This window comes from Tympanuchus pallidicinctus, unplaced genomic scaffold (assembly GCF_026119805.1).
Source record: "Tympanuchus pallidicinctus isolate F22 unplaced genomic scaffold, pur_lepc_1.0 scaffold17, whole genome shotgun sequence".
Classification (NCBI taxonomy): domain Eukaryota; kingdom Metazoa; phylum Chordata; class Aves; order Galliformes; family Phasianidae; genus Tympanuchus; species Tympanuchus pallidicinctus.
In genome coordinates this window covers 10,703,107-10,716,989 of record NW_026294690.1, presented here as the reverse complement: position 1 = coordinate 10,716,989, position 13,883 = coordinate 10,703,107, and the positions used below count along the sequence as shown (strand labels likewise).

The following is a 13,883-nucleotide window of genomic DNA, read 5'->3' as shown; positions in this document are numbered from 1 at the left end:
ATGCTGTCATTAACTGTCTTTAATATTATATCACTGGGGCAACAGGCTGGGGCGGAGTTCTTTGCAACCATGAATCCCTGAACTTTGTTCATACTCTTGAATCGTCTAGTGATGTACAGCATGGAAATGTAACAGGAGCAGCAACTGGCTTTAGAACATAAACAAAAACAAAACAAGGAGAGTTATGCAATCTTTGAAGGATATTCCAGCTCATTAATTAAGTGAATGCAGCCAGAACTTACATACCAGGAAAGGCGAAGCACCCTGACAGACATGAATAGCTAACGCTGAAGCAGTACGTACCAGAAAGCTCTTACAAGGGAGAACATGAAACAACTGTTAAAATTCTCCATTTACCCCCAAAGGCAGAGACAGCTGCCCTCGATTTACCTCGTTTTTGTGTTGCTCCCCTCAAGATTACATGCCATTAGCATGTGATGGTCTTTCTTGGGATTTGGACGAAAAAAGTCTGATTACCCAATATTTATCAACACTTGGCCAGCACCAGACAATCAGAGGTTTTGTTCAACCATAATTATCCCATAACAATTATCCTTTATGCATTAATGTGTGTGTAAGCCTTTAAGGTTTGGGGCTTTAAAATAAAATCTTCAGAAGTAAGACCTGAAGCATGTGATACCAAGAGGTAAGTCCCTGATACAAAGCCAGATTTGCTTAACCCCCTTTTATTGCTGCTCAAGCAAGCATGTGATTTGTACAGAACATTAATTCAAATGAACTGAAATGTCAGGCTGTACTATATGTCCAGCCAGGCTGAGAAGGACACGTGTTGTTCAACATGAAGAGGTTAATGCATCAGTGTGGTCAATTATATCTCTGCAGAGTTAGCCTTACAAAGCAGGAGTGATGAGGACACTACATAAATCTCCCGCAATAAAAACAGCATTGGGTTTCAGAAACCAAATACTCAAACCCCTAAATTAAATTGGAATTAATTGTGCCACAAAGCAGATGGATATCTTCGGTTAAACGCTATTTATTGACCTGTCCTTTCAATGCGGGTAGCTGGCTGGCTGGCAGCTGGCATTGTCTATGATGGCAAAGTACTCATAAAGTTCTTGAGATTATTTTTAATTTCAGAACCATAAAGTATAGTAGTATGGCCTTGTAAAATCTACGTTGCTTTAATGACAGCAGCGCTGAGTGATCTCTCTCTGTCCTTCCTTGAAGACACCAACAGTTGTTTATGCAGAGAGAACAGCTATTTTTAATACTCCTGTAAGAGCAATGAGTCCCGAAGGCAGCTCGATCTGTTAAAGACAGTTTGCTCATGATGAAACTCTGAGCTACGGACGGTATGTCTGTATTATTAGTAGTATGGAGCCAAATCCCTCCCTGGCACAACTCCAGGGAGGAGTTTAGTTCATGATGTTTAAAACCGCTATTTGAGAACAAAAGTTAAAGTGACTGCAAAGTACTTGGGAAGCTGCCTGCACAAGCACTGGTTGCTGAACAACCTTTGCTCTGCTGTGCTAAAGGAATGTGGGGGCACAAACCTATTTGTCTGGGGAAGGTGGAAAGGAAAGCACTGTGAGAACTGAGAATTTCCTCTCCAGCTTTGGGCACCCCCAGTCTGACTACATGCAGTAGGCAGTGCCTACAGGAGGATTTGGCTCAGCTTGCAGAGTTTTGAGGGCAAAAACTTGATTTATTATAGAGGGAACTTAACTAAAAGCTCCACATCCATGGGGACATAATTCCCCCAGCCCACAAGCAGCGTGCCCTGCCACCTTGTACCTACTGTAGGGTTACCCATGGTGTCTGGTGTCCAAAGTTTTGGATCTCATTGAAGGGATCCCACCAGCTCTCCACATGTTCTTTGCATCTTGCTGCTCTCCTGCCTTTGAGTTCATTTCCCATGTTAACTTGCACTACCTCCTACTACTGTTCCATCTTGTTGGCTTCTTCAATCTTTTATCATGCTTTTTCTTTTACCACTCACTTTCCCACTCCAAGCCCTATTCCCTCTTCTTCATGGGATCAGTTACCTTCTCAGTCTCCTAAAGAAGACAAACCAGCTGGGGCCTCATGGAAACAAGCTAGTTGCTAAGTTTATGCATTACAGGAACAAAAGCTCCTGGGGACAGCAGGACAACTCTGCAGCCCCGTCAGGAAGCTTCTAAGCTACTGAATGGTACAAGAGGATCAGTGAGCAAACTTAGTGCACAAAATTAAGATGAACACACTGTTCCTAAAATCCTGTGAGAGCAACTGTATGTCATGGCAATACGTGCTTATTACCAAAGCCTTGAGACCTTTGAACATCCCACAAAAACAGCTGTTTACTTGGATTCAAGACCCTGAGTACCAGAGTGGGAGAGTACAAAGGAGTAAGAATTGCTTCCTCTTCTCCCATAACTTGCCTTCAAGTTTCCCAAAATACCCAAAGTTGCCATTTAGCAAATCTTTCCTTACTTTCTCTTCCACTCACAAGGGAGGAAAACACCTGGGAAAGTATCAGTCACTCAGCAAGTAAAGGCAGTGCTTGTGGCATGGGGAAAACAGCTGTTCTCTCAGCCTGCACCCCATCCCTCACGTTGATCTCCAGTGTATTTTGACAAACTGCTCATCAAGACCTGCTCTGCACTTTGTACTTTGGCTCCTGCATTACAAAGTTTAGCACAGCTCGTAATAGCATTTTTTGTAAACCTAATGCATGCCAGATACATTTGGCATGAACATAATTCCCGCTGGGGGTATTGGCCGAAGCTTCCTTTTAAAAATAGAGAAGTAGGTACAAGTTCATCAGGGAACCAAACAGAATTTAAACATGCTGAAAGATAAGCTGGATCAGAAACTTATTCTACTGCTAATCGATTATCGCATCAAGCCAAGAAAAAAGGATGATTTTCTTCCTAAGCTATATATAGATCCTTTGGATTGAAGTTTCCCTACAGGTGTCTTCCTCTGCTGCTATGTTTTGACAACTGTATAAACACTCAGAGATTTGAGGTCGTCCCTGCTCAGAAATAAGTTATGCAATATAATTTTGAACTTGAAAAATAACAGAGAAATGGAAATAAGAAGCTTAAGCCTGACAAAATCCAGGCATCAAGTAGAACAGAACTCCTCAAGGATTGCAGAAGTAAATGATGGAACAAAGATGACCAGAGAAACCTACAATATGGGACAACACCTCTGTCAGTTTTACTGATGAGGTCACGCCTCGCATGTTTGTCAAAGCGATATACATTGTAGTTTCATGAAGTGCACTGCAGGTGACAACAGCAAGGGAAGAGGCAACCACAGAGGTGGTGATTTGTCACTGCTTCTGTTTTAAATCCCTGCCGCCAGGACATCTGAAGTGACTTGTTTCTATTCTCTTGCTGAATTTGGAAAAGCCCAGAGAAGAAACAAACAGAATTTCCTCCAAACTAGAAATTGCACTGGCCTGTTAGGGCTCCCCATACTCTCTAGGCGGAGTGTGGTTATGCATCTAACAACTTCCTCCACCACTCCCAGACTTACTGGTCTGCCAAATGAGCCATATCTAGAGCCATTCTCTTCTCCTATCTAGCACTCCCCATTAAACTTCTGCAAAATCTCAGGCATGATCCTTGGCATCCCCCACAGCATCCCAAAGGTGCCATGAAGATGGAGTACTTACTCCCAGAACTCTGTGACAGGAGAGGTGAAGTTAGTGGCATTCAGTGATATCCAGAGGGTTTTGTTCTTCCTGAGAGTGTCTTCCACACAGGTCGGTGTGTTCCACTTCTGGTGGCAGTGTGCCCACGGCAGGACGCTCTGGAACGACTGGAACAGGTAGTAGAGTCCCCAGGCCAGGATCACAATGTAGTACACGTTCAGAAGGGACACAATCACTATGGAAGCATAACCAATTCCTGGTGAGAGGGGAAGAGAAAGGAAATAGGCACAGATGTGATATGTGGTCCTTGCTAGGGTGCCTTGTGAGGCCAAAGACCTCTTGCTACTGCAGTTCCTGCTGCATTGTGGACTCTTATCCCTCTCTCCCACATTGCTGCTGGAAAGTGAACTCACACATAAGCACTGGCCACTGTCTTTGACTTCTACTGGCACTCAGGGCTGAACTTCAAGCTATGGCTTGCTGAGATTGAAGGGGAAGAGATGCAGGGAATCTACCCAATTTTACAGGGGCCTTATTACAAGAAAGTTAAAGCATCACACTTCATTTATTTGAAAGCTACACAATCTCACATCTTGGACATGCATTCAGGCACCATTCACTCTTATCAACTGGCTCAGCTCCGTATAAATGCAAAAAAAAGGCAACTCTTGAATGAGTTAGAAAGGAAAATTCCAGAGTTATCAAACTGAAAGCTGCTGTTTCTGCCCCAATTTCACTTGTGCAAAAGAAGCACGATATTTGTAGCTGTTATGCTTAATTAGATCAATGTTTAACTTTGCTATCAATATTTGACGATAAAAAAATGTTCCCTGTTTGTTTTCAAAAGCAGGGTCATAGGCAGATAAGGCCGAGTGCCATACAACTCAGGGAGGTGGTGGAATGCTGTTCCGGTGGATTTAATTAAATACCACAACTGTTCTCCTGAAGCTGCTATCTCTCTTACCTTGGCAGTTAAGCCCTGCTGGCAGATCCATACTACATGTCAAGTCAGTAGCAATCACTATTTTTGTAAATACAAAATGAAAGGACTCTAAGAAGCCTCATCTTCTGAAAATTTTTCAGTATACAGACTATACTGCAGTATTATCATATTGAACAACAGGAGTGAGGTTTGGCACTTAGGAATGACAGGGAAAAAAAGAGTTCATTTACAAAAACTTAGAGCAGACTCCCAAAAGAGGATGAAAGGCCAATGAAGGTCCCTTGAACAACATCCTAGTGGCTATCAGAACACCTGGGTATCCACCTCATGTTTGTAGTTTCAAACCTTATTCTAACAGCAGTCACTATTAGCAAAGATCATCTTTATGCTAGGTGAAAGCAATCAGAGCAAGTGCTATTTATTCCACATAGCTGCACTTCATTCAGGATATACAGCTAGCCATATTTCTAGAGCAACAGTTTCTTGTTATGGGTGCCTGGGATATTGCTATTTAAGCTAGGAACATTCATTCTTCCTCCTATGGAGAAAAGGTTTCATGGAAGTGGGAGGAGGAGGAGGAGGAAGAAAAAGAAGAAAATAATGGAGCTAAAGCAGCACTGTACATCGAGCTCAGTAGCGTTCTGAGTATTAGGTGGGAGAGTAAGCCCTACAGAAAGTCCTCCCTGATGCATGGAGTGATGTAAGGGCTGGGGGATGTCTGTAACAGCAGCAGTGGCAGAGCTAGAGACATGTCAGTGAGAAATACCTGTTCTTTCTGAATGTAATTGGGAACAGTTACCCACTATTCAATGCAATTATTCCTCATAATTCTACCTGTGTTGTTAGACTGCAGAGGGGAATCTATACATAAGGCAGCACCCTCAGTAATTCTGCTAACCTGCCCTTTGTTTTTCATTCTACTTAACTTTCAGAGTAGCGTTCATATAATTCCTGCGAGTGCTGAATGATTCTTCATTTGCCAGCAAAAGCCCTTGAATAACAGGAGACGACTGTTTGCCAGGACAACCTCTGTTATGAGTCTTAAGAGTCCTGTCTCTGAATCCTGCACAAAATGCCATGCAGGTTTCGGTGTTATCAGTAAGAGACGAATGACGCCAGTGATAAGCTCTCACACGGCCAAAGCGTTTTGACTTCCAGACCAGAATAATATTTTGAAGCTGTTTTTGCAAAAGGGCATGTAAAAGGCGCTCGCTTTCCAAAACAACACGTTGTCTGTACCAGTGAATAAAACGTGCCGTTGCCTTTTTGAGGCAAAATATGCAATCTGTTTCTCGCTTACTGGCAGTTCTGCCAGTTAACAAGATGACTGCATCAAAATCAATACAACGCTTTGTCCTTCAGACTCTCCGACTTCTGCCTTTCCAGGAACCAACACTGTATCGTCAATTACTAGAGCAAACAGCTGAATGAATGGACACAAGGGGAACTGCATTGCTCTTTCTGATTTGCAGAGGTGTCTTCAAGCAGTAAGGGACAATCAGAGGTACTAACCAGTGAAAATAGGGCAGATCTTTTCCCAGCATGTAATTCCACCTTCAGAGGTATACTGTCCTAGCACCACCTCCAGGAAAAAAACGGGAAGACCTCCCCCAAACAGGAAAATGAAATAAGGAATAAGAAATGCACCTGTGGAGAAAATATAATAGCATAAAATGGAGATAAATGAGTGACTACACAGAATAGTTTAAAAATTATTAACAGACATATATAAACAAAGAAACATATTTGATACTTTAATGTCAGTATTCAACAATTTTAATTCAGAGGTATTTTTGCTCATATTCATATACTGCAAGTGCAATGGGTGCATGCAAATGGAAGGGCACTGTCTTACCTTCTGAAGAAGAAAATCTGCAATAACAATGGGGTTAGGCACACAACAATTTCACGTGACTCAGAATGCTCTCACTCTGAAATCCAACAGAAACCATTGTTTGATGTTTAGTCTGATTATTAACACTGAGTCACTCCTTAGTTTGTGTAACTCTGTTTGTACTGTATAACAGAATACGAGTCTATGATAACAGCATATCAGACTCAATAGTAGCAGAACAAAAGAGTACAAAGCATTCAGCATATGAAACTCAAATTGTTGTTGGTTTTCCGTAAGTTTTAACAAAATCTAGTAAGTAATAAAACAGTCTCTCCCAAAGACTGGTGAAAAAGGCAGAAAACAGATGCTGAATGACTCCCTTTAAAAATGGGAAGAAGGCACTGAAAAGAGCAAGAGTGAGGCAGAGAGACTGATTCACGAGCAGGAAATGAATACTCACCTCCGCCGTTTTTGTAGCAGAGATACGGGAACCGCCAGACATTGCCTAAGCCAATAAATCCCCCAGCCACGGACAGCAGAAAGTCAATCTTGCTCGCCCACTTCTCCCTCTGGGGCGGCTTTCCTTCTGCCTCATCCTCAGGCCGCGTCCCCGGGCTCTTGCCGGGGGAAGGTTTGAGGATGTCCTTGTGGAAATCTTTCAAGCACTGAAGCTTTTCCTTTGTTGCCATGTTTCTGCTTTCTACATAGAAAAAAACAAATACACTGGGTTCATTAAAAGGTCTTGACAGGTAGGGCTGTCTAATGCTGCAAGAGCTGTTTACTCAAACTCGGTTCCACAAAAAAACAGTGTTATTTATCAGACTGAGGTATGGAGATACATACACCTGCTGCCTGCACTGACCAAGACAAATAAACAAACCATCGTGGGACTCTGTGGCCACCTCCTTGCTGTCCTTGCAATGCAGGGGACAGCGAACGCTTGACACCACTGCCTACCTGCTGGCCACAGACAACAATGCAGCAAAGCTGCACAGCAAATGGCCGCACTGAGCTTTGACTGCACCAGATTCTGTCTGCAATACAGGCAAATGTTCTCAAGCTGCTTCCATGTCCGTAATAAGGTACAAATCACTGCATCTGATTCCTGCTCAAAAAAGTGAAATAGAGCAGAACAGTACCTCTCACATTTTCAGATAAAACCTCTATTTCCCAATAACAAAACCATCCTGCATCATTTATTGCCTGCAATTTCCTTTCCCTGTAGTGCTGTAAAGCTTTCAGAAAACTCTATATTCATAAAAACTGGAATGGAAAGTCATTTGTCCCAATCAGCCTACAGGAACTGAACAAACCTTTGCAGCTGATTCCATTTTCATAACTATGCTGTTTTCCCTCGGCATCAATAAATGGACAAAAATAAACCTCTAGATTCAATTATCACACCTATGCAGCAACTGAACGATTTGCCAAAAATGATGGCTTCTTAGTTAATTAAAAATCCAGTGGCATGAGTCACCTGATGCAAAACTCAAACCATATTCAAGTTGCCTACTTTACAATTTACATATTTAATTTGTAAAAGACAAAAGTCAGAGGCTGAGTAAATAATAACAGCTAGAATTATTATATCTAACAAGTGTCTCTTTACACAGATTGCCTAATGAAAGTAATGTAGGAATAGCTTGTAGTTTGTATGTTAAACCTGAACTCAGGCATACAAGGCCAATTCATTCTTCATTATAACCCAAGTGACTTCAGCTGGATTCGACCAGCTATTTTTGCATAGTATTTTGATGCTGAAAAGCACGTGAAATTTTCACTGGATCCAGGCAAGCCAGCAAGTTTATACCAGACCACAACCATTCCCTGCTTGTACATGTCATTACAGGTGCAGTCATAAAAAATCATGCCTCAGATTATCCCAGTTGATAGCTGCAAGCCTCCTACCTGCCTGCTGGTTTTGATCTCTAACCTGATTTAGCTTGTAGCAGTGACCTGAAACCTGTGCTGACATTAGCTCTGCAGGAAGTTTTTAATCCGAACATGATTCTGAGATAGATATGCATCGCTGTACCCGTAAATCTTTCCATGCACCACGGAAAGATTCAGAAGGCTAACATTTCAGCATCACAGCAGCTCCAGTTCACCCACTGATGTATCTGTGGGCTTCGCAAAGCACTTATTGCGACAGCAGTTGCCTATCAGGCCATGATCTAAAAAGGAACTTTAATCTCCCCAGTGCTAATCATTATGACTTTCTATTGTTTTTAAAATAGACCACTGCTGACTGCAGTTACAGGCAACTGCAATGCCTCTTAGTTAACAGCAGAGAGAGCTCACAGGAGGAGAAAGTTACCAACAGAGTGGTGGATCTCCATCACCCACTATGGGTATGGGGCTGGACACCAGGTCCTCTCCAGCAACTCCTACTGACTCCTGCTAGAGAGAAGGCACAGGGCAAAGCAGTGCAGTGACTAAATGCAAACTGTAAAGCCAGCTCTGCATGAGCCTTCAGGCACCTAGCTGCTTTGGGGAATTATTTCACAGCTAACTCATGCTCCTAGTATTGGGAAATGTTCAGCCAAGAGGGATCCACCAGCCTACACCTCCCTGGGACACTGGCACCTTACTGCCAGCCCCAGACAGGCTTCACTTGGGAGCATCCCCTACAGTCATCACTTGTGGGAGAAATCAAAAAGGAGGTGTGCACACTTCTCTTCAAGGAGGCACTGACAAGCTGATTGATGCTGCCCCCAAAGGAACATCAAGCTAGCATGGAGAAAATCTAATTTCACTTCCTTTTGCTGCCTGTGCTGCTCAAATCCATATCTTTCATCTGGCAGGAGAATGTCATAACCATCAGGCGACACACTATTCAGGGCTGAGGAAAGGAGGCTGTAAGAGCTCTCACAGAAGCTGTTCTTCACAGGGGTTACTGAAACACCCATCAGCAGAGGAAGAAAGTGTGCAAAAGCGCACAGCTCACACCTAGTGCTTAGGGCACTCTTTAGTTTGTCAGAATTTGTTGGTGAGCTGCTGGGATAGCCATAAACCTGCTTAACGGGGCAAAGAGACACACACATTTATAGATCCCTGCAGGATTAAGGTTTGAAACTGGAGCTTAACTGCTTCCCACAGGGACTGGTACTGGAAATATCCTGAAACAGGGCACTGGGCACGTTGAGAACCTGCAAGTCAGAAAACAAGGGGAACTACAGATATTAGCCTCCTCTAAGATGAAAAACTGTGCTTGGGCTGCAATTTTTTGCGATCAATTTTTATCCTGCAATAGAGAGTTCTTTACTTACTTTTTGCCAGCTCTAATCCTCCTCACTGTAGATTGACTTTGACCCAAATGCTACTCGGTGTTACACAGAAAGTGCAGCATTTCTCAATCTGTAACCCTAACTCTCCCTGGAACAAGCTGATCGCCCTGTGGTTCATCATAATTACCTGCACACCACGTGTGAAAAGATGCTTTCTCAGATGCCTGCTTTGTAACTGCATGGGTCTGCATTTTAAGAAGATATTTGTAATTTGTCTTAAAACACCCCAGATTAATGGATATGCTCTCAAACGTAATTACTGAGTGTAAATTTTGTATCAGCCTTAGCTAGAGGGTGAAGACAGAAGTGATCCCTCTCTTAGCATGCAAATGGCAAATCCTCAAACCCATGTTTGCTTCTGGGATGGCTGTTTCACCTGATGCCAAAAGACCACCACAGTTTTGTTGCAAGTCACGAGCTCTGGCTAGTGGGTCACAGTACAGTAGTGATCTAATGCCTGCACAAAATTAGCAACGGCCCAGCTTTGCTGTGTACCTCTTATCTAGTCTTGCTAAAACCCAATTGTGTTTCAAGGGCCGGCAGCTGTGGCTGGCAGGCACGTACCGCCGACCAGTACCATAGGAATTGACAATAAGCAGCCACCTGGGACTGCAGTCCCAGTCCATGTCACGTTCAAGGGATGTCGGATTTATCCCCCTCTGCTGCCAACCATTGGTGTCCACCCAGCCATTCCCAATTACAGGAACTGCCTACAAAGGCTGCAAGGGTGGGGGGTAGGGGCGATTCTCCTTGGCGAAGAAAAGCCAAGAAAATAAAGTTTGTTTAGTGAAAGGCATTGTCTTTTTCCTTAATGGGGTTGGAGTTTCATTTCCTTTAGCTATGTCCCACTGGGTGAGGTTAAAATGGCTCTTAAGGGAAACAGTCTGACAGAGATGCTGAAACAATATGTTGTCACCGCCCAGGTCAGAACCAGAGAATAATAGGTTATTTTTACTGTATCACTTAGTGGGGATGGTATCCGAGATCTAAGTCCATCTGATCCCCCAAGGAAATATTTTGTAAGAAAATGCTCTTACAACCACATAGTCCAAAAGGAGCGATCCAAGTTGGAGGCACATGTCTGCCTGCTGGAGACACGCGTCTGCCTCCAAGAGACACGGCTGCCTGGGAGAGTACCCCCTCCAGGAAGCTTTGGATGGCCCCAGGAAGCTCTGTCTGCATCTGATGAACTTAATAGGGATAAATAAAGAGCAGCAGTCAGGCCTGCCCACTGCAGTGTGCTGCTAGGCTGAGGGCAGCCCAACAGCCAGAGCCTGACCCAACAGCACAGGGAGCCAGGCCCGGAGTCTGCTCTCACTACACTGTTACAAATCCTAATTAACTGAGGGTAAAGTTATTGATTAGCAAATTGATGCTGGTAAAATGTGGAAAAACAGAACAAGGGAGCAAGCATGGCATCTTTGCACATCTCAAACATCTGTTCCCTTCACTGCCAGGAGCACCTCAGGGGCTCCTCGGGAGAGTCACACATCTGCCCTGTGTGCCTGGGGCAAGGATTTCCTCATGGGAAATACCCCTGTGACAACCCCAGCTCTCCTGCTGACCTCCATGGCAGTCCCTGGAAAATACTATGAGATTATCCATAAGGAGCGAGCTTTCATAGCTAACTTGAGCTGGGTCATCTGCCACGATACAGCTATCATATCTTTGCACGTACAGCCTGTGCCTCAGATAACCCATACCCTTTACAAAACACTGGCATTGAAACGTAATCCTTCGTAACATGCAAAAAAATGAGGGGTAGTGGAAGGGGGAGGCTGGGCAGGGGCCTCATGGGTAGCAATGCACATGGAGGAAGGCCACCACGACCTGCTGGTTGTCAGAATGACCCAACTCACATTACTGCTGAACCACCGACTTTTTTGATAGACAACCCCCAGATCACACATCTGAAAATACACTGTTCAATTTCTGCTCTGGGATTACAGTAATGATCCCCTCCAAGCTTCTTACAGCCAGAGACAGGAGACCGACGTAGGGTAACACCTCCCAGGAGGAGCCCCAAGGACAAACTCATCACGGAGCTTACCTCACTCAATAATCCTTACAAATCAAGTCTTCAAACAAGTGGTTTTCCAAGCTCCGATGAATACACAGAAATCAAAGTCTGCCTGTACACACAGATAGGCATTTGTAAATATTTGTGTGTGCTAAAAGTGCATGTCTTGTCTTGTATCTGAAGATCATAAACCACAGCAAAGGAGCTACTTCTCTTTCGGTCACTGCATATAAACTTTACATAGGGATTGGGTATACTCAATTTGTGACTAGAATCATAACTGAATATTTGTTTTATAGCTCTTTCTCCCATTAGAAAACTAAAAGCAAAGTATATACTCAGAGTAGCTCTGACCTTAATGGGAATTCTGCCTGAGGAATGACTGCATGTCTGTACGAATGATTTTGGGACTATTTTTGCAGTGTGATGCACTGCTTTTGCTTTCAAGGACCTTCCTCCACCAAGTTCAGCCTGTGCAGACTGTGTACCTTGAGCTTCTCAATGCTCTCTCTTTCTTTTCTATCTCTATCTAGTGGTTTTCGAAAAACATCTATTTATCACATTATAATTAATTTTTCTAACCCTACTTAAACTCATTACCTCTTTGGACATCATCATTTCTTGAATTTTTGTACGAAATTTTTCTTCCATATCTTGGAAATCAACATAATGCTCCCTTAAAAACAGAATTTTCCTGTATCTGTTGGTATTTTTCTTTGAGCTTCATATTTATACTCACGATTACCTCAGAATCAGCTGCCCTGACTGCTGGATCAGAGGAGTTGCTCTTTGAATAAGCATCTTCAAACTCTTGCTGAGAGACAGGGAAAAGCTGGTATTGAATTCAACAGTAGTAGGACCAGGTCCGAATAAAACCGCATTTATGATGTTTGGCTCATTTCCTAGGATTACTTGGAACTTGAAAAGCTGTAAATTTTGATGCTGACAGCTTTCCCCCCCTCAAGCAGCAGTGTGGTTGAGTCAATCAATACGTGATTAAAATAAACAGCCCCTTGATCAAACTTACGGCATTTAGTGCAAGTCTTCCTGATCTGCAAAAGAAAAAGCCTGCATGCTTGGCAGCCCTGGAAGCCACACTGGTACCTAAAAAGCACCTGACTTCATTTATTGTCCTTAACTCACATCCAAGTTCCTTCATAGAACAAAATATCTGTGCCTTCTGAAAAATGAAATCCTTACTTTAGCGCACACACTGGCAGTGCCTCAGCTCCCTCTCACCCAATCTCTTTGTCTTTAATGGACTCCTCTCTTCCTGGTTGTTTTTCCCTGGGTAAGCATATTTATTTAATCATCTATCAATTCATCTTTCCTCTTTCTCAGTTTTCCCTCCAGCTTTCGCCATCTCCCTTTTCATTTATTCACCTTTTCTTTTCTCTATCACTACCACACATTTTTTGGTTTTCTAAGGTTGAACTGGAAAATCTTCTACTGAAAATGGTCCAGGAGGAAAACGTACTCCTTCATAAAGCTGAAATCTATTCTGAAAGGAAAGCCCAAGGCTTAATGCAATTTCTTTTTCATCAGTAGTGATTTGGACAAGGGATATCTTTTTTCCCACATACTCTTTTTCTCTGTGATGTTTCTATTCAGGTTCTTCAAATACTTCAAATAGGTACTTATTTGCAGCTCAGAGCTGTTGTAAAATTTGGAATCTTTACTGAGATTTCAGCAGCAGAAAATTCATCATGTAATGCTCCAGATGCTCATTTTGCTGTACTTTCTTTATATGCAATAATAAAACAGTTACAACCAGCCCAGGGGATGTACTCAGTGGGAGAAAACTAAAATCTCCCTTCCTGTTGTGTGGGACGGAAAGAAGGGGAATGGAGACCCACTGAGATCAAACCTCAATGTGTTCCAGTGGGAACACAATCCAGTCCCTACAGACTGGGACTGAGGCAGAGGTGATGCTGCCCAGCCTCAGAAAGATGGAAACCAGAAGCTGCAGCTCTCCTGTAGCCCAAAACCCAAGCATCCCGCACCAGAGAGCTGCTTTCCTCCTGTTCTGTCCACCCCTCAAAGAAGAAAGCCCAAATCACAAATAGAAATATGGAGGAGTCTATGAATGTGAGGTTTGGCAGAAGGAGGGAGAACGAATGGAAAGTGCTGATCCCTGGCACCCTGCACTGGTAATTACGTGTGGGAAAATATCCAGAGATCATTTGGTTTTG

The 13,883-nt window shown here is 43.2% G+C and overlaps 1 protein-coding gene across 16 annotated transcripts in view; it reads right to left on the bottom strand.

The window, feature by feature from the left end:
- Positions 1-13,883, bottom strand: part of SLC6A6 (solute carrier family 6 member 6) — a 108,093-nt gene that overhangs the window by 23,292 nt on the left and 70,918 nt on the right. For 15 of the 16 annotated variants that reach the window (XR_008205754.1, XM_052679185.1, XM_052679184.1 and 12 more), the window contains 3 exons: positions 6,845-7,084; positions 6,063-6,197; positions 3,629-3,863 (listed from right to left, as the gene is read on the bottom strand). Coding sequence is in view for 15 of the 16 variants with exons in the window: in XM_052679185.1 (XP_052535145.1) it covers positions 3,629-3,863; positions 6,063-6,197; positions 6,845-7,084 (610 nt within the window). In the remaining variant the exon portion in view is untranslated. Of the gene's footprint in view, positions 1-3,628; positions 3,864-6,062; positions 6,198-6,844; positions 7,085-11,721; positions 11,804-13,883 lie in introns of all 16 variants that reach the window. The other variant, XM_052679191.1, reaches the window with a different exon arrangement.